The sequence below is a fragment of the Amblyomma americanum genome, chromosome 1 (genome assembly GCF_052857255.1).
Source record: "Amblyomma americanum isolate KBUSLIRL-KWMA chromosome 1, ASM5285725v1, whole genome shotgun sequence".
Taxonomy (NCBI): domain Eukaryota; kingdom Metazoa; phylum Arthropoda; class Arachnida; order Ixodida; family Ixodidae; genus Amblyomma; species Amblyomma americanum.
Genome location: NC_135497.1, coordinates 66,076,354 through 66,103,293, shown reverse-complemented (window position 1 = coordinate 66,103,293; position 26,940 = coordinate 66,076,354). Strand labels below are relative to the sequence as shown.

The following is a 26,940-nucleotide window of genomic DNA, read 5'->3' as shown; positions in this document are numbered from 1 at the left end:
AATATCAATACATCCTCACTAACCCGAGAGACACATCGGCGCGGGTGCTCCGCAGGCTCAGATTAGTGTGCAAGAAAAAGTAGGCCTAGTTACGCATTCCACCTCCAGGTTTGGATTTGGCTACAAAACCCGCACCTCGTTTCCTTGGACGTGGCCTCCGCGATTGGCTCCGGCAGCGCTGCTGGAGCTGATCGCGGAGGCCACGCCCTCGACCGGTTTCGAACTTGCCACTTTCCTTTCTGCGGTGGAAGTAAATTCATAGTAATGAGGTATTATTTGAGTGACAGCAATAAAATTACAGTCGTTATTCTGAATTATTTGGTATTTTGAAATTCGTAGTACTGAAAAATTTTTACATTGAAAGCATAGGCCTTTGGAAGGAGATTTTCGAAATGTTCGTAATTCCGAAAAAATCGTTAATCTGAGGTTTGCTGCAACGAGATTTGACTGTATTGGCCTTTGGACATGTGAAAAGAAGCATGACAGCAGGCAATATCAGACGCACGTGCACACTGCTCAATCTCTACACCAGGCAAGCTGCTTAGGCATGCCAATGTGAGAGCCTATGCTTCCAGAGCACTCAATTTTGCAATTTCCTGCAATACCCACTTTCCTTCAACATGCAAAAATTGCCACCTGAACTGGTGCCACGATCAATGAAATGAAAAATCTGAAGTACAGCATCCTTTTTAACAAGAAAATGCACCTTTCGCAGCCGGTCCTTGTCCTCGTCAGGAGAGTCGGGTCCCCCATGCAGGCTGATGCGCAGGCTCTCTTTGAACATGAGCTCACGTGTCTTCATCTCCGAGCGGATGCGCTTGGGCAGCTGGCGGCGCTCCAAGGCCTGGCGTTTCAGCAGCTCATCTTCCCGCCGCAGGTTGAGCCGCTTGACCTGCTCGAGCTCTTTCTCATGTCGAATGAGCATCTGGTGCCGCTGGAGGAAGAAACCATCCTTGAGCTGCTTCTTTGCCAGCTGGTGCTTCTCGTGCAGGTGCCGCTCCTCCAGTTCCCACAGGGCGGCTTCCCGTGCTGCATGGATACACACAACCCAGCCATAAATGCAAGTGACAACTGCTCTCACATTCACTTCCCATTCTCCATGCCTACTGCAACCTGCAAACGACAGGCAGTTGTAAGTGCAAGCATAAAAGTTATGCAGCGTTCATGCTATGTCCCGTACAAAGCAAAACTCGGCAAGAACTGCACTGCATGTGTGTAATGCACAAATCTCGGAAAGAGCTGTACCGTATGTGCATGCTGCACCTTTTTGAGGCTTCATGTGACGTCTGCGAATGCCACCTGTGGTAGAATCACAGCTACACAACCTTGCCCACCCCTCCTGGCTTCCACCGTTGCTATCCCTCACACACTAAATGCCAGGAGAGCCAAGTGTGCTGGCACTGGACCTCTTCTATTTACTATGTTCGGGCAGGCCACTTGCTGCCAGAAAATTCGCTCTAGACAGGAAAGCGTATCACAATTACATGAGCTGGCAGCCACTAGAACTAGCCCACCGGCTACCACGGCAGCAAGGCCGACCACGGACTATGTAAGAGAAATGCCCTCCACTGCTTCGTTTGCTGCTGTGGCTCGTTGCTACACATGCATATGGTAGAAATAGGCTCCCTGGGAGCGAAAGAAGCAACACGAAGTTAATGAGGACAGCCACAAATTGCAGAACAAACAGCTGATTGCGCTTGGCCACATACACTGGCGACGACAACGCGAGCGTGCGGCTTTCAGTGCATTGTGTGCCGCTCTGAAGTGCGCATGTAAGCTTCGAGAAATCCTCAAATGCATGCAACGAACATCTTTCAATCTAACATCTTTCACTCGACACCACACTGGAGGGAAAAACACCAAATGCATTGCTCATCAAATGACACGTCATACTCTAGGATTATCTGATGTTTGTTAACTACGCAGTAAATATATGACCCAAGACGATCGACCATGCATATTGTTTGACTCTGCTGTAGTAGTTGAGATTTCTGCATTTGTGAACTGCTTCCTAAGGGCTCTAAGCGGGAAATTATCAGGCTACGTTCCGCTCAACTGTAGTCTGTCACCTGCTGGCTATTGCTGCCGGCAAGGAATGTATGCGTAAGCTCGTTGAACGCGCATGTAAAGTATAAATTTGGCTGCATATCGCACCTGCACACTACAGCTTTTCCATAGAGAGCGAGCAATCGAATGAAAAGCACTACAATCTGGCCTTTTGCGTCAACACCTCACATACTAAGTGTGCATGAATGATGATCTGTGATGGGACACTTCTCATTTAAATGAGTCAAATGTGAGGTGGAAACGCTGACGGTGGACAGTGACGGTGGAAACGCTCGACCACCCCTGTGCCAACGGCTCGAAGCCATCCCAGCCGTCGCCCTAGGACTTTACACCACCTTCAAGCCGGACATTCAGGCTACACACGCAGAGCTCGTCTACGGCGAACCACTCCGTCTCCCAGGCGAATTTCTTGCTGCACCGCCATCTACCACCGCGACGTCAGATCCCACCGATTTCGTTGCCCGGCTCCAACGCACCATCGCTGCCCTCCACCATCACCTGCAGCTCACTACTGTAAGAGTTCCCCTTTCGTGTTCAAGGATCTGGCAACATGCACGCACACTTTTCTCCACGACGAAACCGTCCGCAGGCCTTTCCAGCCACCTTACAGCAGACCCTACCCAGTTCTCCGTCTCAACGACAAAACCTTCACCCTGGGCATTAACGGGAACGACGTCCGCGCCTCTATCGACCGGATGAAGCCAGCCTACATCGACTCCGCCGAACCAGGAAATACCAGTGCACCTACAGACGTCCATCCACGACCCCCGACATCGCAGCCTGCTTCTGTCACTACATGCTATTGACATTGGGTACGCTGCACAGATTTTTACAAGCCCTGAGGGCTCTCCACTCCGTGGGGGGGTGGGGTCATGTGGCAACACACTCTGCACATTTTTCCGCACAGCCTCCGCCTTGTTATCATCCGGCCCAGCGTAACACGGCCACACGCTGGACTGCGTTGCCGATAAAACAGCGCCACTGCTGCATCCCCCGAGGCATGCGTCACTGACTATGGCTACAAAAACAGGCTGCCCAGCTGAGAAGAGCGGCTTTCTATCTTCCGCTACCGAGATGAGCGTAGCTTCAGTATGCTCCTTCGCTGCCATTGGCAATTAAATAAACAGTTGTTATGTTTTTATGTTGGGATTCGTCCTTCAGCAGATACGACATCCTACATATGCATACGGTACTTCTCAGGTATTTTAGGCATTTGTAGCAGAAGGCCCAAGCTTAACGGCAGCCAGCAATGACCGAATCCGCACCCGCCTCGGCCGTCGTGACAACTGTGGGGCCATATAGGGCTGTACAGATGCCACATGCAATGTGCATGCGAGGGCCTTTAATAAAGGATGTGTTTCATGAAATCAAGCATTTCTCTTGAGGAATGTGCCCGTGAGGGCCTCTAATAAAAGACAATTCATGCAATCAAGCCTTCCCTCGAGCAATGTGCATGTGAGGGCCTTTAATAAGGGACATGTTTCATGTAGTCAAGCATTTCTCCCTCGAGCAATGGGCATGCGAGAGCTCTTAATAAAGGATGTGTTTCATGTAGTCAAGCATTTCTCCCTCGAGCAATGGGCATGCGAGGGCTCTTAATAAAGGATGTGTTTCATGCAATTCAGCATTTCTCAAAGGATATCCGCCTTTCCAGTGTGCCAAAAGCAAGGAAGGCCAAGTGCTTGTAATCACGCTAAACACATTCACCACATACATGCATGCGAGTATCAGAGAACGAACTCTGAGCTGGAGTCAATAGCCACTCTTGAGAAAGGCCTTGAACGCAATTTTTATGTCAGCCGGGCACACCAAATGAACAGCCGAAATATTTTGTGAAACCTAACTACGCAATCGTAATAAGAAGCGAAAATTTGTGCTCGTAAAGGCAACACACACATGCACGCACAGAGAGAGAGAGAGAGAGAGTAAATAAACAGTGAGAACTGCCACAAAGGCATCATTGCAGGCGATGTAGGCGATGTGCACTGTGGTCTAGTCGAAGCGAGCGCCTACTTCGCGCTAGAGATCGAACAAAACGACGCATGAAGAACCATGGTCCTTCTAGTCCGTATAAAAATGGCTGCGCGCACTCCCCACTTCCATACCACCCGTCCGTCGCCTGCTAGCTGCCCGAGAGCTGCCAGCACAAAACCGTCCTGCTGAGTAGGGCTGCCCGCGGGCAACTCAAAGCTGCAAGGCCACAGAAAAACAAACACATTCTGGGCAGCCACCTGAAGTGCGCAGAGCAACCAGAGAGAAATGAGCACTTGGCTGCGCGCTCTGGCAACCCACCGACAGCCCGCAGTCGGACAGAGGCGGATAAATGAAGAGGCCCGCAGCTAGTTCCCCTTCCCTTCCACCATGCTTTCCTGCTGGCACTGTGAGTTCCCTCCCTCCCTTCCCAGCTTCCACCCTCACCTGCTTTCCCTCACCCACACACAAATTATCACGTGTGTTTCAGGGGAATCTGAAGGCCAAGGTGCATTTCAAGATATAATATGTGGATACACCTGAACGCCATGGACTTAGTAGCAGCAGTGTTCAGATGCCCAAGCAGGACCAAAATATGCTGCACACATAGCCAAAGGAGCAATTTGAAAAGTGCCCCCCTGGGCTCTCCATCTACTGCCACTGAGAAAACAATGCTAGCACAAGCAGTGTTTGCTTCACACACCTGCCAGTGAAGTGGCAATGTGGCCCCCTTTTTCTCTCTTTAGTACTATCCAATGAGTTATTAAGTGCGTCTCATTACATTTACCATGTTCAGCAAATGTTTGGCACATTTCATAAGATTTGATAAGAGAGCAGTGTCCCAGTAAGAGTCAGCAAATTCTCAATCTCAGGGAAGCAGAAAACATCTTTGTAGATCCTTTTGGATCCCATCCATATTATTTTAGTCATCATCATCATCATCAGCAGCGGCCTCATTACGGCCACTGCAGGACAGAGGCCTCTCCCATATCTCCCCAATTAACCTTGTCCTCATCCCTGCAAACTTCTTGATCTCATCCACCCACCTAACTTTACTTTCTGCTGCCCCTCGCGACGCTTGCAAACTCTTGGTATCCAGTCCGTTACCCTTAACGACCACTGGTTACCTTGCATTAGCATTGCATGCCCTGCCCAAGTCCATTTCTTCTCGATTTCGACTAGGATGTCATTACCTGTTTGTTGCCTGACCCATTCTACCCTCTTCCTCTCCTTTAATGCTACACCTATCATTTTCCTTTCCATAGTGCACTGTGTTGTCCTAAGTTGAACCTTGTTCATTAGCCTTCACCTTTCTGCCTCGCAGGTGAGTACCAGTAAGATACAGTTGTATACTTTTCTCTTGAGGGATGTTGCTAAACTGCCATTCATGATCTGAGAGAACATGCCAAATGCGCTCCAACTTATTCCTATTTTTGGCTGTGACATGTTAGGAAGTCACATGATGCACGAAAAAAAAAAAAACTGCAATATAAGTGCCGGTACTTCTCATTCATTACAACGCTTAGGTCGGCCTACTTCAAGAGCCAGAATGGCAACAAACAACATACCAGCGATGTATACAGGTTTAACTATATACCCATGTTTTCTCATTAATTCAAATTTCAAGGGACCAGAAGTTTTTGTTCAAATTATCAGAAGTTTTAATTACCAGAAGTGCACCTTAATATGATTCAAGACTTAATGTTATTTGCTTCATAGATATCTATGAATGCAAATAGTATATTGGGTCTATTTCTCTGTGCAAATGTAACTGAAAGCTTGAGAACATAAAATATGGGTGAAATCCAGTGACATACTCAGCCAGCACTCTCTCAACTGGTTGTGTGGTTGAAAAAATGTAATCGATAATGTACTGGTTTCCCAATAGAAAAGAAAAAATGTTAATTGGGATCTCAAGACTGGAAACAACGCCCAAATTATCCGAAGGCTGAATCCTCGAATGGCTACAAAAAAAACTTTTGCAAAACTGTTTAGCACCACAGCAGGTTTAAATAACGAGAAAACCAGCAATGGTCGCCTGCGATAGAGTGAAAACTATGCGGCAACGACGATTTTTCGTAATTCCAACATGGTGTATTGCATGCCCACTGTCGGGAATACCACAGCAGAACGGCTCCAAAATAGCACGGCCTCCCTCACAGGTGCCATGCAGTGGCGCTGGAGCCTCCTCACAAGCAGCGGTGTCCACGTTAGGAGGTTTCACCACACAACAAGCAGCTCTTGATGAGCACGAATTATCGGCGCACAGGACCATGCGGGCGGAAGCGAGGGGAATGCACATTTAAGCCAGACGAGCAACATGCAAATCAGCATCCGAACCTGCGCGCAGCTGGGTTTGGCTCTCTGAAGTGCAGCCGATAGCCACAATCGTCGCGGGCTGGCAGCGAAGCTCAGAAAGCGAAACTACATGGCGACTCTGAACAACACGGTCCCTCTACGGACTGCATCTGAGTTAATCGCGTGAAGGGGCTGCATTTTCAGCTCACGTGGCGCCACAAACCTGAGCTATCAGACTTTCGTTGCCGCTCTTTCGTGGGCTGGGAGCGTTGGAGCAAGACATTCGCACAGGCCTACACCAGAGTTTCGGAGCATTGTGAAACCTTCAGTGAAACTGCCATATCACTTGTTGATTCAAATAACCAACCCATGTGCAATGAAGACTGCTGTTCTGCTTTAAATGCTCTATTTGCAAACGCATTCACCGATTTCTCAACAATCGTTGAACCACCTTAGTGCAATTGCGAATTCTTCCCAACCGATCCTGCTGTCAACAACTCTGTTGGAATAATGCATTTAACTCGCAAACTAAAACTTTCCACATGTTCTGGTTGTGACGAAATTAATTCAAAGTTTCTGAAAAATAACAAAGTTTTCTCGTTTATACTTTTATCGCATATTTTCACGCAGTCAATCTAGTGTTCCACTTTGCCAATTGATTGGAAATTAGTCTCTCTATATAAATCAGGCAGTGCAAATCCCCACTTAATTACGGACCAGTCTTATTAACCAGCATTTCCTGTAAACTTTTAGAACAAGTCGTCTACTCAAATCTTGTCTCCTTTTTTGAACCTAACTCATTCTTTTGCTCTGCTTAACATGGTTTTCGAATGTACTACTCCTGTGAAACCCAACTTCTTTCTTTTACTCATGACATAGCTTCAGCCCTTGACTGTAATTCACTTATTGACAGCATTTTTCTAGATTTTGCCAAAGCATTTGATAAGGCTCCTCATCATTTACTGTTACTGAAGTTCAGCACATCAAATATTGATCCTGGAATACTAAAATCGATTGCATGCTTTCTAACTGTTCTCAGTACATAATAGCCAATGAGTGCCTCACCATCTTGTTTAGTAAAATCTGATGTCCCCCAGGGCTCTGTGCTAGGTCCTTTACTATTTCTAATCTGAATAAATGACCTTCCTGCATACGGTAGCTCCTCTATTAAGCTATATGCTGACGACTGTGTTCTTTATTGAAAAAAAAACTAAGCCAGGTGACAGTCGTGCTTTGCAGCCCAATCTAGACCATATAATTTTTGCAGCACATGGCTAATGACCCTTAACGTCAAAAAAATATAAGCTCCTGAATGTCTCACAATGTTCAATTTCTACTGAAAAATCAGACTGCAAAATTAATAACAACCCTTTAGAGCATGCTATTCCATATATGTATTTAGAACTTAACATAACCAGTAATTTATCTGGGAATACCCACGTTAAAGGGCCACAGAAAGGGGCGTTTGAGCTTGGCTTTAAAATGCTTGCATTGTGTGGAGTACAGGCCACCGAGCGCCCAATCCGCGTACGAGACCTCAAAAGCGAGCGGGAAATTTACAATACATTTTAAAAAATTCCCGCTTTCGCGTCTCGCGGCGATGCGCGGTGCCGAGGTTTCGCGCGAAAACCTGCCATACGACGTCATGTCGTGCAAATGACGTTAGCAGCCAGGGGTTATCATTGATTCACAGCGCCAAATTCTTTCAGACGTCACGCGCTACCGTGGCCGCGGCCACTCCGCGCGCTCCGCAGCCGGCGGAGGTAGCGGAGGGAAAGTGAGTGGGGCCGCCGTTTTGGTGTACGAGAGGAGAGGGAAAGCCGCGAAGACGTGGAAGTTCAAATTTTGTCTGCATATAACTCACCTTCCACAAAACGCATTAAGATAATTCTTGCTTGGGGATAATTATGAACCGTCGTCTTTTAACATCCCAGACATATCGCACCTTCATTGAGACCCCTTTTCTGGGTCCCTTTAATTACATCATTACCAAAGGAAACCGAACTCTTGGCTACTTACGTTGCAGTTTTTCCCAATCTCCGTTATAGCTTAAACTAATATTATACCAGTCTTTAGCACGTCCAAAGCCTGAATACGCCTCAGCGATTTGGGACCCAGCTCAACACACCCTTATCTCTGTTACAGCTTAGACTGATGTTATACCAGTCTTTTGTACGTCCAAAGCTTGAATACGCCGAAGCAATTTGGGAATCAGTTCAACACACCCTTATTAATGCCATCGAAACTATTCAAAAGAGATCTGCTCACTTTATAGCCTCTAATTATTCGTGTACAGCTAGTGTTTCACTCATTAAATCTAACCTCAGTATACCAGATTTACAAACCCGAAGAAAAATTTCAAGATACGTCTCTTTCATAAACTATTCTTTCATAATCCATCCCTGAAAAGCGAACATACAGCTCCACCCTTATGCTTAGCATCCCATATAGACCACCATTCTAAAGTTATTCCATGCTGTCGAACAAATGTACTTTATGATTACTTTTTACTCAAGGCTGACTGCCTTCCCCTTTCCATCACAACCATCGAAGAAACCTTATTGTTAAGATCAGCCGTCAGTAACCATTTTTTCGCAAATTCTTATCATGTTCTTGTTTTTGACTGTGCTCTGCGTTTTGCCTTACGAGTTCTGCTTCTTAAAATGTTTTTTGTCTGTTAACTTTTATATTTCTTTGCACTTTGGTCTGAATTGTTCCATTAGTTAAACATGACACCCACCCCCTCTAACGGCCATGGGCCCCGAAGGTATTAATGTCATAAATAGCGGTGTGCGAATATTTAAATTTTCGAATACGAATCGAATATGAATATGGAGGAAAAATTTTGTTTCAGTGAATCCAACCTCGTTCCGAAAATTGTTCGTTGTGTCAGGGAATAATTGCACTGCTTTGTATGGCTTGCTGGTAGGGAATCGGAAATATTTCGCTGTGGCGGAAATTTCGCTGTAGCGGGGTTTGAGACTGCAACTGAATGTTTTGCAGACATGGAGACAGTGTGCTTGTGCCAAGCTGTAGCTGGGTGAGAAACAGAGGGAAAGAATACAATGAGCTTGCCATGTGATGAGTCAGCTGCATGAAGAATCCATGTGAATGCATTGTAGGCCTTTTCACACTGCTCACTCAACTCAAAATTAAAAATAAGTTACTAACCTCGCAGCAGCTGCTGCTTCTGCTGTAGGAACTGCTTCTCGAGAAGTGCAATCTTCTCCCGATGACTGTCACTCAACCGTTTCATGGACAGCTCATGCTGCTCATTTAGCTTCTCCACAAAAAGCCTTTCCTAGAGGGGCAAACACACCGTTTAGGGCAGTCACCATGCACTGTGGACAGCAAACAGAATAAACAAAAAAAATTTACCTTTTCTGCCTGATCCAAATCCATTTTTTCTTTTCGAACCCTAAACATGTCCTTTCGTTTTTCCTTTGGCATCAGCTCAACTTCTTGCTTCAAGAGCTTTGCCTCATTTTTCAGACTTTCTCTGAACGTTTTCAGCTCTCTTTCCTGCAACAAAGCCAATCCCGACCATCAAAATCCACACCTACACACTGATCCTGGACTAATGTGCACAGCTGGCGGAGACACGGATGCTAGAGGGACTTCACTGGTGACATCACTGAACAGGTTTTCTCTTGTGGCTCAGCTCCTCCAATGAGTTTTACACGCAACAAGGAGCAATGTGACAATAGTACTCTAACTGGTGATTACATCATTCATAGGAATGGAATCAACAAGTGGAAACTTTCTTCTGTATTACCAGGTGCCCATGCCTGGATACCTGTGCCTCTGCAAATTCGAGACTCTTCAGCTTCTGTTCAAGAAGCATTCCTGTTTTGCCAGTAAAGCTGCCTTCAATCGGTGACCGTCTCTGTCCTATTCCTACCTGCTCTTGTTGCAGCACTGAGTGGATTTTCGCTACTGTCAGTTCTAAACAGCATGCACAGACAGAGAAACATATGAAACACGAGGACACAGCACAAAGAGAGGTGATCAACATCAGGATATCTGCAGAGCTGTCATTTCTACTAGGCAGTACAGTCAAACCTCCTTATAACTAACACGGATATTACAAATTATTGGCTATATTGAACTGTTCCTAAATATTTTCAACAAACACATGCATTTCTTGCTTTAGATAACAAGCGTGGTTTGCTATAAAACATCTAAGTGCCGAGCAATAAGCTATGTCCACTTGGATGGCAGGCTGCAGGATTTGCCTCATTACACGGGTGGCTAGTGGTGGTGCGGCAAGCGTTAGCGCCACGGTTCAAGCTTTATCTCGCATTTGCCAACAGCATCAAAGAAGATATAGCGGCGAGAACAGCTGGTAGCCAGGCAGTTGGCACGGCACTTGTTTGCATCTATTGTACCCGTAGACAGTGCCCCGAAACCAATGACATGGTCGGTTGCTATAGCTTTCCAGCAGCCATCCCCTGCTCGGAGCATAGGTGGTGAAGACGGTGATGACTTAAGTCCTGGTGTCTGATTTTTACGCGACACTGCTATAATGCGAAGAAGCCACCCTAGCTGGTGTCTGACCTGACACTTACGCGTGGTGCGGCGCTTTGTGGGGAAGCCAAACAACTGGCATTTGCAGCTCGGCTTTTAACGGCCTTTGCAATCACCACGTGCAGCTTCGAAACGGTGCTAAAGCTACGGAAAAGATCTCTCCCAGTTGGCATTCCTTCGCTGATTACATTCTTTAGCACGAGTTTTAGGCAAAGTTTTATATTATGAACTTCAGGTATATCGAAGTATTTTATAATTTTTTACCAATTCACTATGACGAGGTTTCACTGTATTTAAATACTCTACAAGCAAGAAACATGCACTGCTATTAATCTTCCGAGGCAAAAATCGACATAAATTAGTCCAGTTTTTATATCCTGTATCTCTCAATGCATAGAGAGCGTAAGACTGCTCTCGATGGCACTTCCCGTTTCAACAGTCATTTGCAAACCTCTATCAAGCTGGTGACCACCGAGTTAAATGAGCTTTAAAAATTACCATGCAGGCAGCACCCATTCCTTAAAAAGTTGAATCAACGTCAGGTGAATGGGCGACGATGACGATTATAGATTTTTATGGCGCAAAGGCACCTGCTGAAGAACGCCATGGCACAAGGTGCTTTTGACTACCTAAGGTGGGGTCAAAGACCCATTTTTTCCAAGCATTTCACCCCTGATAAGCCGAGCACCAGGCCAGCGTGTGCCCACTGTATCTCCGGTGGGTATCTGGCAGCCCCTCCCCCGCACCTTCCGCATGCGAGGCGGATGCTCAACCATTTGGCCACCGCTGCGGTGGATGGGCGATGAATATGGGTCCTGTGACAAATGGTACTGAGGTAGCTTACCACTGAGAAGTTCTACTGCAGTAATTTGTCAAGAAATGCACTGTTCTTTACAAAGCTTTACAATAAAGTCCTCGCATCCAAAGCAGAAAAAAATGAAAAATGTGAAGCTAAATTTCACAACTGTGCATAGCTTCTGCAATTGCTGTACAGTTTGCTAAGCTGATCAACCTGACATGCAAGAGACGTTTTTCTCCAAACAGCAAAGGCAAAACATCATTCAGCAGACTCCCATTAAAACGAACTTGGTAAAGATGAACTCTCTGATAAGATGAATACTGTGAGACCATTTGGTTGGTGTGCCATAGGGTTTTGTGTATATGTACATAAAATCTGCTTAAGATGAACTGTTTCGCATGTGCTTCAATTTATACAAACTTTCACTGCGACCGCAAACCATGGCGACCCTGTGCAATAACACTTGCAGCGTGTCCGCGTGTCTCTGTCGAGGAAAGAAAAACTATAAAACGCTTATACACAAAACAAGCACACCCTTATAAGATAGCTTCTGCGCATTTATGCATAAACGTGCAGGAAAGCAGTCTCGCAAGGACGCACTTTCTTGGTGGAACTCTTTTTCTGGTGTGGATAAGGGCACCTTCGATCCTGCCTGCCCTTGGCGCAGAGATCTGACATGCCCAGATTTCAGCATCCTGCATGTGTCACACACCACGCCCCGCCTCCAAAAGGTGTGTGGGCATGAAGTGCACCCACTCGTTGACATGGGGATTAAAATTTGGGTGCCAAATTTTCAACTGATGTGGCATCACAACATGCTTTAACACAGTGCAGAGATAGGCAGATGTCGGTGCAAGAAACACATATGGCTACCCACTTAATTGGGCACAGTCACTGTGCTTAAAGCCGGAGGGAAAGAAAACAATCAGGAAAAACAAACAAACAAAAAACAGAGGACGCTGCGAAAAAAAAACAGCAAAAAAGAGGCAGTGCAAAAATAAAACGACCAATGCTGTTTTCAAGTACGATAACGTGAGCTTGTTTTATGCCCTCACTCTACAGCTCACTTCACGGATAATGCAATACAGTCAAACCCAAATATAACGAACTCAGATAGAGCGAATTATGCTTTATATTGAACACTCAGAAGTTCTTCTAGCATTATGCATGTAAATGTATTTTTTATAATGAACTACACATTGGATATATCGACCTCTGAGTGCCCACGATCGGTCGCCAAACACCCGCCAACGTGCTGCTGCGCTAGCTCCAGGTAGTCTCAGGGCAACCACGCTGCCCGGCCGCACTTCAGTGAGACCTGTGAAACACAGGAGCGGGAGCAGCCCTTGAAAATCGGTGGCATCAGCCAGCCTTGCTTTGCAGTGCTTCTATTTGGCAGCCGCCTACCACATGATCAAGTACGTGCGAGCAGCTCCAGGCCCATCATGCTGGCTTCAGGAGAAGGCAGCCTACGCAAGTCGTGCTGCTGTTCTGCTCACTGACTCTGGAAGTGCTTGCGTTGCTGCCCACAACGCAAGCACAGCCTTGCTGTGCTGCTTTCCGGCGCTTCATCCTGCAAGATGACAGCGAAACTGCGGCAAGCCCCGCCGAGGAGCTTGCAACGAGCGGACACAAGATTTGCCTCCTCCTGGATAACTGTTCAGCACACTGCTGCAGCACCCCGTTTAAAAACATTGAGCCTTGCTCCGTGCCACCGAATATAACAGCAGTTTTACAGCCACTTGATCAAGGCACCATCTGTGTGTTCAAGCTAGGCTGCTGGAATCCCGTGGTCAAGAGACTTTTTGTGAAACTGTGGGTTAATGACAAGCTGAAGATTAATGTGATGGCTGCAATCGAAATGGTCAGTCGTGCCTGGCAAGACGTAACTCGAAACCGTGCTAGAGAGAACTGCTTCCATCATACTGGAGAGTCATAAGGGCGTGGTAGCTGCGAGTGCGGCGCGCGCAGCACAAGATGATAGTGATGTTGCCACGCTGTGGGAGGAACTTGCTAATGTTCCAGACACTGCGCAACAGAAGTTGCCTTCGAGGACTTTTTGACGGTTGACAATGACGTAGCTGTGATAGCGAGCCCGCTGGACTCGAAATTTGTTTCCCGTGTGCTGTCTGGCACCACAGAGGAGCCTCCTCCGGAAGATGATCGCCCTTGCCTGACGCTTTGAGAAGCCATTTCTGCTCCTGATGTGCTGTGACAATACTGCTCAGGAATACAGGGAAGCGGACTGGAGTTCGTTGAAATGATGCCAAATGTCGAAAGTGCCATTCTAAACGCAGTGTTAAGGAAAAAAATCACTGCCTACTGCAAAGAGTTGCCTACTCCAATTGCCTTTGGAGCAGAATTCATGGTGAGTGGCACTGTTTTTCTTTTATCAGCGTGTTTTTGCTCCACATTCCCAACTTCATATAATGAATTTGGTACCAAAGATACCAAGGTATATCGAACTATTCCATATATCGAACAAATCGCAATGAGTCACGATGTTAGTTATAACAGAGTTTGACTGTAAATGCTCTATTTGCATCCTCTTGCTGAAAGGCCATTTTATGCAATGTACAGTAGCCGACGGGTAATTCGGACTCCAATAATTTGGACTTAAAGGATATTTCGGACCTCGATGAGGCACCGTCAGTCACCCCATAGAAGCGCATACATAGTCGCGACGGATATTTCCAACTAATTTCAGTTGCCTGCGGGCCAAAATCAGCCATCTTATTGGCTTTCCGCCGGCGCAAAAGGCGCCATCTTGGATTGAGGTGGAATTACGGTGTTGGATTGGCTTGACATACTTTCGGTACCTCATTTTTGCCAGTAGAGGTCCCTGCGATCTCTGAAACTTCTAAGTGGCAGTCAGATTGTTATCGCCGTTATCTTGCTTTTGTCACCAACATTGTTGCGGGCAGTTATCGCTTGTCCCATACGTTGAAAATTGGTTGTTGGGGGAAGAAAATTGCGCAGTATCTGTCTCGCATCTCGGCAGACACCTGAACTGTGCATTAAGAGAAGGGATAAAGGAGGGACTGAGAGAAGAAAGAGGTGCGGTAGTGGAGGACTCCGGAACAATTTCGACCACCTGGGGATCTTTAACGTGCACTGACATTGCACAGCACACGGGCGCCTTTGCATTTCGCCTCCATCGAAACGGAGCCACCGCGGTCTGGTTTGAACTCGGGTACTCCAGATCACTAGCCGAGCGCCCTAACCACTGAGCCACCGCAGCGGGTCTCACAAGTTCGCCATTCGCCGCTTCGTCACTTGGGTTTGTCCGACCGCGTTAACCGAGTGGCGCTCAGTTTTCACTAAGTTACATCCGTTCGCCATTTTGTGATTGCGTCCGGCGGTTCCGCTGCTTTGAATGAAAAGCGCCTTATCTTTGCGTGTGTTTGACGAGCGGTGTGGTGCACACTCGGGTTGTGGACAGCATGGCCCCGCCGGTGCTGCTGAGTCCATCAAAAAAGCGCGGGAAATACTCAACTAAACGCCGTGACCTTGCTGTCTAGCATGTGCATGTACATCGAAAGCACAACTTTGGCGCAAATCAACGCCAGCAAGAGAAATTTTCCGCAAGGTAAAATCAACGACATTTTTAAGCTGATTTCACCTCAATAAAGTGATTTTTTTGGTACTTCGTGGATTTTTCGGACTGTTCGATTATTCGGACCATTTTTCGGGTCCCTTCCAGTCCGAAAAATCGGCCGGCGACTGTATATTTAGACGCACTATAGCATGCCTACATGTATCTATATTTTGTGACACTTCTGTTACAGTGAACTTCTGATAAGACTTACACATTTATATGGTCCCTTAAAGTTCGTATTAGAGGGAGTCTACCGTATTTGAACTGCATGCAAAAAAAACCTTGCATCAACTTTTGCAATCTAAAGCCTCAGAGGATCCATACCTGTTCTGCTCGAATCCGCCTGGAAGCATATTTCAAATCCAGGTCTTGCTGTTGTTCAGCTTTTTCCACTTGCTGCTTCTGAGTGCGATTCAATGCTTCCAAATCGTTGTCGTAATCTCGTAGAAGTGTCTGAAGAAAAGAGCAATTGCATCAGTCTGATATAACATTGCAAATTACAAAGCAGCTCTGCTTTTGGCTTCCCTATATAAATATGTAGGAATAGAGAAAGGGTTTTTTCAATTCCCAAACCAAATATATAGAAATTCATATTTATAAACTTTTCAGACCCATGCAACCAGTATTTTGACTTGAACCTACAATCCTGTAGAGAGAAATAGAAAAAATAACGAAGACAGTAGAAAATATAAATATTTTGAATTTGTTTTTGTATATTGCAGTTACATGATGAAATTCTGCAAGCTACGCCTGCTAGGATACTACATATCAACCAAATACCATCTTAAATATGATTCTGCGCAGTGCCACTATTTCTGAGGCAGCACTGACATGATGATCCCTATATGACTGGCCATGTCCACTTCAGAATGAAGATTTATTCCATGCATCTCCAATTAGCCCTGCCTAGAGCCAGCTGCAGCCAGCCTTTGCCTGCAAATTTTCTAATCTCCTCGGCCCACTTGACAGTCTGCCACACACTGCTACGTTTACATTACCTCGAAATCCACTCCCGTTAGCCTAAAGCACCATCAGTTACCTACTGTTCAAATTTCATACCATGCTGGATCCCAGCCAGGACATCATTAACTTCTGTTTATTCTCTTACCCTAAGTTCCCCTTTCCCGTTTCTTCATGCTAACCACCATTATCCTTTGCACTTTAACAGAATGTAACAAATAACATGTTAAATACAACCATCGCAAAAATTTCATAAAGTAATACAGTACAATCTCGTTAATTCGAAGCCATCGGGACTGCAAGAAATCCTAAAATTAAGCAGGTTCTCGAATTCACCGAACACAACAAGAAATACGACTCGGCAAAAAAAATTCGTTGCAGGAACGCCCTACCTTTATTCGGCATATTTTGAATTACTGAAAGCAATCAGAGATGCTGGTTTCCCGCGTCTGGTAGTGTGCGGCGCCGAAGGTCATGTTCTCGAGTTGGTCAACTAGGTGACACATTTCAGAACTTCCACCGTGGCACTCCACAAAACTGCGGATAACGTTCAGCGATCCGATAACTTCACCGAGAGCAGGTGCCCGGGGAGGCTCGTCACTGTTGTTGTCGCTATCGTCGCTGTCATAGCGCATGTTCTCAAAGTTCAGATACTCGGCGAAGCAGACTGCGTTGGACTCACCCTCCTCTGCGCAGAGTGCATTGATGCGGTCGCAATACTCTGCTGCTCTTTCTTCGTCAAGCGTACATGGGTAGTCTGCATCGGCATCAACAGTGCTTTCACTGGAAAAACCAGTGTTTGCAAAACACCGCCTGATCAATGCGGGCTCCACTTGTTTCCAAGCGTACACCATGAGGCATATGGCTCCGAGGAGGTCAATGGAGCACTCCTTGCCATTATCATAGCAAAGGAGCACGCGCTTGAGCAGGTGGTGTCGATAAACCTTCCTTGTGTGGTGAATGATGCCTTGGTCCATCGGCTTTGAGATCGAAGTGGTGTTCGAAGGTAAAAATACCATCCTGATGGCTTGGAGATGTGGGATGTCGCCATGTGCCAGGCAGTTGTCGACGACGAATAGGACATTCCTGCATGTGGCAGCGAACTTGCGGTCAAGTTGCCGCACGTAGTCCTCAAATATTGCACCTGTCACCCAGGCTTTCTTACTGTGCCTTTAGACGAGTTCATCCTTTGGCGGCAGCCTTGCATTTTTGAAGCAGCGAGGCTTCCCCGTCCTCCAGACAAACAGTAACGGCAGCTTGTGTTTACTGCACATGTTTGCACCGAACAGCACAGTAATCCTGCCCTTGGCCTGTTTTCTACCCTTGATTGCTGTGTTCTTCACTGTGAATGTTTTTGTTGGCAGCACATCATAAAAAAAGTGCAGCCTCGTCAAGGTTGTAAACGTCGCTTGCACCGTACTTGCTAAGCAGCGGCGCCAAAGTGTGCCTTTTCCAATCCTCGACAACGCTCTCGTTAGTGCTGCCGCTCTCATCACAAACGGTGAGAAATGCCAAATTACTCCGCTCTTTAAAATGGCAAAGCCATCCGTTACTACTGCACTTGAATTCTTCGTGCCCAAGTTGGAGAGCTAAGTCGTTGGCCTTCTCCCGCAGTAGCGTACCATTGACGGGAAGGTGGGCTGCGCTTGCTTTCTGCAGCCAGCGAAGCAGAGCAGATTCCACATTTTGACACGTGGGATCCCGCACTCGTGACCGCTTCGAAGAATATGTCTTGCCGTAAGCCTCTAGTATTTTTGACTTGTTGCTCAGTATAGTGGACAACGTCAAGAGGGGCACGCCGTGCCTTTTAGCCAACTCTGTCTTGGAACAAGCGTTCTTGCTTGCTTCCTGGATCAAGCAGAACTTCTGCTGCAGCATTAAAGTCTTGTACTTCGGCATTTCGTTCGCTGGTACGGTCACAAAGCTAGCACTTCCGTACAGCTCCCCCCAAAAGAAACAACGGCACAGTAGTTGACCCCTAACCGCCGCGCACAACACAAAGAAATGGCGCAGGTGAGACCTGCATGGCGGCGTACTTGCAGCGTCGGAGGCAAGGGGGAAGAGCGGTCGTGGTACGGAACATGTGCTCCCGCTGATGCTGTGCGAAGAAAGGGTGAAGCACGCCGCGGGATGGAGTGGGGGCAAGATCACGTGATAAAAACGGGTATGCCCACTGCGTTGCAGTGAAGCACGTCTTCTCCTCTGCACGCGTGTGTTTCGGCAGTCTGCGGGGCGCACGGTGGACCGATTTTTGTGCTGAGAGTGCTCCGGCTGGGGTGCTTCGCCTATAAATCATCGCCATTGCTATGTGACTTTGCCTCGCGGCTCCGTAGGGCCGTCGTTTTGCCGGGTTTGAGGCGAAACATGGATCAGGCATTGCTGCATAGCCCCCCTAATTTTCGAATTAATCGGGCTGGTGCAGGCCGCTGTGCAAATTATCCAGCCAAATTTGCATTGGAAAATACAGGACCGCAGAAAACCTTCGAACTATCCGGGATTTCGAATTAACCAAGTTCGAATTATCGAGGTTTTACTGTAGCACTACACAGTAAAGTTTAAGGTGCGCATTTTGTGAACTTGAGGGTACAGGGCAGGCTAAAATAAAAAAAAATCAATTAAATTTTTCCATGACATGAAATTAATGCTTTTATCTGAACAACACTCACTGTTCACTTGCGTATGAACAATTTTTTACCATAAAAGATTTAAAAAATCTTGCTGGTGACCAGCCATGCCCCCGTTTTACATCTATGCGCAATGTGTAACTCTCCTGCGTTGAAAAAATAAAATAAGAAACAAAACAGGTACAAAGATTCTCTCCAGGCTTAGAGGGATTATTAGTAGGGATGTGCGAATACTGAAATTTTCGAATACAAATCGAATCGAATATGAAGAAAAAATGACTTCGAATATCAAATATCTGGTCAGCACAAAAAATAAATTCAGAAAAGATAAACAAGCAAACATTGCTGCTCATATCTTTTTCAAAATAGTGTATGGCCTTTGCAATTGAAATAAATGAAACTAGACTGCCTGAGCACCGTACAAAAAAAAAAAAAATCATGATGTGCGCAGAAATGTATACTACTTAATTGAACAAAATAACAGAAAAAATTGAACAGCATAACAGAAATAACATGATGGCTAGTAAAACCTCATTAATTCGGAGTTCAAAGAGCCGACAGAAATGCCCGGGTTATTCGAAGGTCGATTTATAAAATGCCCCGCGGCCCCGAAAAAAAAAAAAGTACCGAAAAAGCGGTAGTCTTATGAGGCGGCTCTATCGTGCAAACACCTGTAATCACGTGACGAGCACAGAGTTTTGGCGTGCTGGAAGACATCGCGAACGTAAGCGAGATGGGAACGTGCATTGACGTCGGAATGGTGAGACTGCTTCTAAAAAAGAAAAAAAAATTGACCAGCGACGCGTCAGTCAGCGTCTGAAAGCGGCACGGTGCTGAGATTGGACTACTGGCGAATGCGCGGGCCGACAGTTGCCATTGCCATGGGCGAGTGGCGAAGCTCAGAAACGAAAGCTACGCGGCCAGGTTATATTTTTGACCTAGTGACAGGGCCCTCCGAACGTTGTCACGCCTGCCGTTACGCCCACTTAAGAGGTGCATTGGTTACAGTGCACCATGCAATAAATAGGCGGGATTTTTACAGTATCGCTTGCCCTGTTATGACACCTCGACTCGCCCCTTCGGGAGCCTCACGCGAAATTCCAGAAGTAGGGTTTCCCGCATAGCGTAGTTGACCAAAAAAAGATGGCAGTGGTCACGCTCAGAGAGTTAAGGTGACAAAATGAATGCCATGGGTGTGGGCATTAATTCGATAACATATTACGAAGGATAAAAAAATAAATGCGCTTTCACGTTGCAATTGTTAGAAGCGGGTCGTCCCTCATCTTGCTTGCAGCACGTGTGGTATGTGAGAAAGCCCACTTGCGGTATTGCGCACAAGGTCAAGCCTAGCGGCATCGGAATGCGATCGGTCCATGCAATAAACGATGGAGAAGAAAGAGAACAGGGCCTTTATATTGTTTTCCTAGAACTTTAAACTCTATATTCAGATCATTTGCCCAGATAATGCGTTTTTGCCACAATCAAATTTACGAAAGTCGGTGCGGTATGATTGCTGCCGAGTACTCGGGAATTTTCGAATATTCGGAAATTCACGAATCTCATTTCTCGAATATGAATATGAACCGAATATGAAACATATTCGATTCGTATTCGAAATTTCGAATATTCGCACACCCCTAATTATTAGTGGTCATCTGGCGATAACAAAAACCTTCCTAACATTTTGTTTTTTGCCAAATTTAGTTCTAGACACTATGTGATTTGCCTGATGTGCATGGCTTTGGTGCGATTTCATAAGCAATATACAGATTTGTTTTTGGCTCCGGGCTTCGAGTTTGACAGTTAATGGAATGACTAAAGTCAAAGAATTTGTTCTGGAAGCATTGATTCTGTTCTAAGCAGTCTGTGTTGATCATCATGCTGTTGAATTCTAGCAATGCCGCCTGATGCAGAGCACAGAGTCTATATGGTGGCTGGTGTCTACCACGAGTTCTTTAGAACTCTAACATTCAGTTGGCAGCGCACACAGATGAGCTAAAGGTGATGCACTGACAGTGGCTATACACTGGTTGAAAAAAGAAAATAAAGAAAATGCAAATGAGAATTCAACAATTCTGTGTGGAGCATTCTGCAAAGGATGTGCCTACTGGTATTTAGGTGTTGAAAATATAAAGGATGAATGCTGTGGTTACTTTTGAATGACAGCCACAATGCCCCAGTGGACATTACCATGACATTTGGTGCTTTGCCAAGACGATGCACACTGCAATGTGGTTTGAAGCTTACTGGCGATGTCCTTAAAGGGCAACGACAACATTTTTTTGTACCTCTACATAATGTACTGACACTTTCAGGTTAAATTCTCCACATTTTTCTGGTCATTTGTGACAAATTTTGCAGCCAGGTAATGTCTTGTTGCAGCGCAAATTAATTTCAAAATTTTCAACTTGTGGCCTCAATCGGGCAATTTCTATAGGTAACCTTGCATGTGTGACGTCACAGTTTGGCACACTCGTTTATAATTGCTCTGTGTTTGCTGAAGAAAAAATTTCATGCTTGCTTTTGGTCATTTCAAACAAATAATGACTCAAGCTGTTCCTTACAGTCGGCAGTTTAGCCAACCAAAGTGCACATGGTAAGTTTTGGGACAGTATTCGTGATGTCATTACATCTACTCAGTATTTTAAGGGGGGACACTGGTCTTAAAGCTGTTTTTGTTGTTTTTTGACCAATCTTAATAAAAATGCATAGACTTATTCAAATTTTTATGCTGATTTCAAATATGCATTTATTTTAAGTGTAGGCCAATTAGTTTTCAAGATAATTAACAATTAATGCCCATTGTTTGAGGCCCAAATAGCAAAATAATGATTTCATCTAAAATTAACTTTAAGGCATGGTTAGATAGCCAGAATAGTGAATTATGAAATGCTGAGAGCAGATTTTTGATATGTCAATTCTTACTCATTTTACAACCTTCTGAATTTCAGTATAAAAAATGTGTGTACCAAGTAATGGTAAATTAACGAAAATAACTATTTTTTTAAGGTAAAATGAGAAAATCTGCTCCCAACATTTCACACAGCATACATTAGGCTTTCCATTGCAACCGAAATTTCAGCTCTATGTGACTTGGTTGCTGAGATATCAAGGCCTCAAGACTGCTAGCAGTCAACCATATGCATTTTGAGAAAAGCCCCAAAAACAAACAGGGGACAGTTTAATAAATATTTACAAGTGCAGTAATATATTTACAATAGGAAATGGCTAGTAGCCACCAGGAATGTAGTCCTTTTGATTGCCAGTAGTATCCAGGTGCCGCTTCTTGAGCACTCCTTGAATATTTTCCGCAATGGAATGCTTTCGAGCGCACTTTTGCTCTCGGCGCTCATCCTTCTCTCGCATTCTTTTTGCGCTCAGCACAAGCCCGGTAAACAGTTCGATGACGGTTCCCACACCAATGTGGGATGTGTGGCCGCGTGTCATCCAAGTTCCGTCGTATGATACTGCAATATTGCCGGGGTTCCCAAGGTCCAATTCATTATAGAGTTCTCGAACCGACCGCGCACACTCTTGTGTAACTTCTTCGGCTGCACGAGCTGCTGCAGGTGTCAACTTTTTTTTTTCACATAGTCTTGCCACGTTTTATTGTGGAGACCGCGGTGCGAAACGTTCAGCGATGAAAAAATGTCATTTAGAGTTGTCTGCTGGTTGCCAGTGCTCTGCATTGCACGAGCAGCGAGCACATTCACCACAAAAGGGTTGATCTTCTGATCGCCACGTACCCGCGGCGAACTCCATGCAGACGATGCGTCTCCACAGCTCGCACATTGAAGAGAAAGTTTAACGGCAAGGCCGTATTCTCGCTCATCTTTTACGAAGCTCAAGTCATTGCCGCCACACGTTTTACACTTCACAAGTTTCAACAAACTGTTGAGCGATTCCAAACAAACGATCGTGAAGCTTGCCTCGTCGAGCAGACAGTCCGACGCGCTGCCGTAACGTAAACAACGAGACTTCCGCTCAGTTGCTGGAGTTTAGGCGAGTTCTCGCAGTTTTTGTTCAGTCTTCGTCTTATTTTGGAGCACATCTGAGGGCTCCAGCATCACTGTATCACGGCGGATGCGGGCGCTGCCGCTTACAGCTTCCCGTGCTGCGGAGCGCGTTAGGCCTACCTGCGCGGCCTCGCCGACACGATCGTTCAGCGCAGGAGTTTCATCATTGTCGGGGCGCACAGCAGGGCGTCTCTTGAGGTTATCGACCGGCGACTTCTACCTTTTCTTGCCGAATTTATGCCTTGAGTGCACCTTACGCGCTGAACCAGGCATCGCTGCGCGTTTCTTGCACTGCACGGTCCGGCACAAAGAGTCGCGTCTCCCCGCGGGTCGGGCGCATCAAGCAGACGCTGCCAGCCAGCTCCACCAATCGGATGACGACCTGCTGTCACGTGATCCGCGGCAGCCAATAGGATTTTGAATACTACCTTTTCTTTTTTGCTATTTTCTCGGCAACCAATGGGCGAACGGAAGCCGTAGTGCCGGGAAATTGAAGGCGAAAGGCGGCTTTTTCAAATGAGACCAAGATGGCTGCGGTGCCGCGCATGAAACGGGAGCTACGCTTTGCGAAATACTGCTGTTTCGGCGCCGATTTCAGCTCAAATTCGGGCGACATAGATTATGTAAATTGGTATTGTGAGTAAAATACTGACCTTAGAGGCGAGAAATTTAACAGAGAGGTAGATAAATGGCTGCTGATTTCGAAAATAATATTTTCTAAAAACTGATTTTTTCGAGATTTTTCGGCCCGAAAGACCCGTGTCCCCCCTTAAAAACATTTTTTTGTTACTGGAGAGAGGGGCCTGTAAAAAATGCGATGTGATTATCAATTGAAAGTGTTAACCCCCATCCAGGAGTTGCCCTCTGAGGAAAGGACTGCACAGCTCTTCACAAAAATTGTCCAAAGCAAGCAAGAAGATAAACAAGAAAAGTAATGATTGTAGAGAAGACTGCCTGGCTGACGGCTATTGAAATCAGATATCAATGTGCATTTCTGAGTGTAAGTCAGTAATAAGTGCATTTTTTTCCACTTCAAAGCCAATTATCTTAAATGATCAATTTTCACAACATTTGACCCTTTTTCTCTGGAACCCCGTGTGTTTAGAAATATTATTTCTGCCCAGTACTTAATACAAGGGAGAGTCAACTGCACTAGAATTATAGAAACTAATACAGTGAATTTTGCTTCACAGAATCTTTATTGCCCATTTCAGCTTGAAAACTGGAAGCCCCGTTAAAATATAAAATATTTATTAAACAATAATTCTAGTTCCGTAATGAGTGTGGAGAAAATCGATTACAAATGATACCAGTGTGACTGCTCCAATCCTAGTACACCCCGAGAAAAAGGGTCTCGAACACCAGCTAAACTACATGGCAGTTTAAAGAAGTCTGATAAATCTGTTTTCAATACACAGCCATAGGGCAGTATGAACAAGAATTCAAAACTTTTACATCTCACATTTGAAGCAATTTTTAGCAAAAAACTGGGGCTCTTGATTAAAATTGTGCATCAAAATGTACTTAGGTTTTGTGACAAATTTGATCTGAATGGGTGCTGGAATTGCCTGATGAAAGCGTTTCAATGGTTGACGTGGACTGGAATGAGAACACTAGAATTGGGTTTCTGTCTCAAGAAGGCAAGCATTAAAAGTTGTGAGCCAGTACCGTCAGCTCCTGGTCAAACTTCTTTTGCTGCTGCTCTCTAGCAAACTCCTCTTTCATGTCCAAGTCCTGGAACTGCTTGTTTTCCAATTTCTGGAGCATCTTTAGCTCCCTTAGTTCCTGCTTCCTGGAGTTTGGGGGAAAAAAAAAAAAAGTACAGTATACATGACTGCAATGTGACCACAACTGTAACGCAAGCACAGACTTTGTGAGCGTGAAACATGACGAAAAAAAAAAGCACGTGAATGTAACGTGAGGGTTGCGTTGCGAAGTAACGAGCATGGGCTCCTGAATTTAATACTGAAGTTTTGCGTGACCAAATAACTGAAGTGGCTCTGTTGGTTGACTTTCTGGGTAGTGCGATTACCCAGATGCATCATGGCACCACCATGCCTTACAGATTCATACAAGTTGATGGCACTCTGAATTTACATGCTGCAATGAAGTTCAGCAAGATAATTTTTCATGTGCGCAATAATTAAGCAAACAGAGGAAAAAAATAAAAGACTGCAGACTTTACGTTCCTCCAGGGCAAAAAGCAACATCAAAGCTACCTAACTGTCTCACTCCATGAAAGCTCCTACTTCCCGGTTCACCACGTAATGACAGGAATATTTGGTTCCAACATATTATGATACTGTCTACTGCATTACCATAAAGTCCATGATGCGATGAAAACAGCCTACACAATATATATAAGTCACAGAAGCAAATGCGTAGCATGCTTCCAGATTTTTATGCAAGCTCTCTCTCACTATGCTTATCATCATCAGCCTGACTGCGTCCAGTGCAGGGCAAAGGCCTCTATCATGTCTCTCCAATTAACCTTGTCCTTTGCCAGCTGCGACCACTGTATCCCCTCAACTTCTTAATCTCATCTGCCCACCTAACTTTCTGGCGCCCCCTGCTACGCTTGCCTTCTCTTGGAATCCACTCCATTACCCTTACGGACCAGCGGTTATCTTGCCTTCGCATTACATGCTCTGCCCAAGCTCATTTCATCCTCTTGATTTTGACTAGAGTGTCATTAACCTGTGTTTGTTTCCTCACCCACTCTGTCCGCTTCCTGTCTCTTAAAATTACACCTATCAATTTTTTTTCCATAGCTGTTTTCCATGGATCTGCCCCATAGGCGAGTTTGGTTTATGGGTTTATGGGGGTTTAACGTCCCAAAGCGACTCAGGCTATGAGGGACGCCCATAGGTGAGTACCGGTAAGATACAGCTGTTGTATACTTTTCTCTTGAGGGATACTGGTAAACTGCCATTCATGACATGAGAGAACCTGCCATATGTGCTCCACCCCGTTCTTATTCTTCTTGTTATTTCCCTCTCATGATCCGGATCAGTGGCCACGACCTGGCCTAAGTAGACGTTTTCCCTTACCACTTCCAGCACCTCGCTACCTGTAACTCACTATGCTAGCTGACCTCAAATTCCAAGCTGGAAGTAGCAGCACATATACAATGGCTCCTTGTACCTCAAATCACTGTTTTTATGTCACCATGTTTCAAACTAGAAACATGCTTGGGCCTCCTGATGTTTCAAACTAGAAACATGCTTGGGCCTCCTGATAACTTCATACAAGAACACGCAAATGACCGCTGACAAGACTTTCAGACGTTTCTGAATATCGAAACTGAAAATGTTAAAAAGGAGCTGTGCACACAAGGCATCACATCACAACAAGGGCTACTACTGCTTAAGCACTCGCACACACAGTCACCACTATTTACCTGAGAAAGTGGTAATCTTTGGCTTGTTTGTCTTCATCAAGGTCACCATAGATGACTTTGCTTGTGGTAGTAGTCATGACAACACCATCAATTACAAACTTGCGTGTCCGCTTGAGTGTTTTTGGCCGCACTGCATTGTTCTGAGTCATAAGCGCTTTCTTGCGAATGGGGGGTACGCTGTTAGCACTACGTTCCTGAAAAAAAAAAAACAAAAACAACACAAAAATAAAAATGAGACCTAAATCTAGAAAGCAATTAGAATGGCAGTAGTGGAAATGGCCACGGGTATTTTGGAGCAGGCTTTGTAATAGGCTAAAATTCAATTTGGAGCAGCTTCCTTGTGTTTTGTAGCAGAAGCCCGATAGGGAGGAAGGTAAAAATGCAAATACAACTAACTTGCGCTATGGTTAAAAAAATGACAACCCATTGCACGAAGACTTCAACAGTGTAAGCTTGCAGGCAGTAGTCTTGGCCAGGTATGTGTATTTTTTACTGTTAAGACTAGTGCAAATTTTGTGCAAAAGTCGCAGAGAATGTTGAAAAACGCCCATTTTAGCTGTTTTCATCAATATCCCTTAAGTTTGGTTTTGGTTTTATGGGGAGTGACTCAGGCTATGAGACGCACCATAGTGGAGGTCTCTGGATAATTTCGACCACCTGGGGTTCTTTAATGTGCACTG

At 45.5% G+C, this 26,940-nt stretch overlaps 1 protein-coding gene across 1 annotated transcript in view; it reads right to left on the bottom strand.

The window, feature by feature from the left end:
• Slik (Sterile20-like kinase) overlaps window positions 1-26,940 on the bottom strand; it is an 80,159-nt gene that overhangs the window by 10,135 nt on the left and 43,084 nt on the right. The window contains exons 13-18 of the mRNA XM_077645766.1: window positions 26,261-26,454; window positions 24,529-24,652; window positions 15,585-15,713; window positions 9,715-9,858; window positions 9,508-9,637; window positions 707-1,029 (exon numbers count right to left, since the gene is read on the bottom strand). Coding sequence (XP_077501892.1) covers window positions 707-1,029; window positions 9,508-9,637; window positions 9,715-9,858; window positions 15,585-15,713; window positions 24,529-24,652; window positions 26,261-26,454 — 1,044 coding nt within the window. The remainder of the gene's footprint in view (window positions 1-706; window positions 1,030-9,507; window positions 9,638-9,714; window positions 9,859-15,584; window positions 15,714-24,528; window positions 24,653-26,260; window positions 26,455-26,940) is intronic.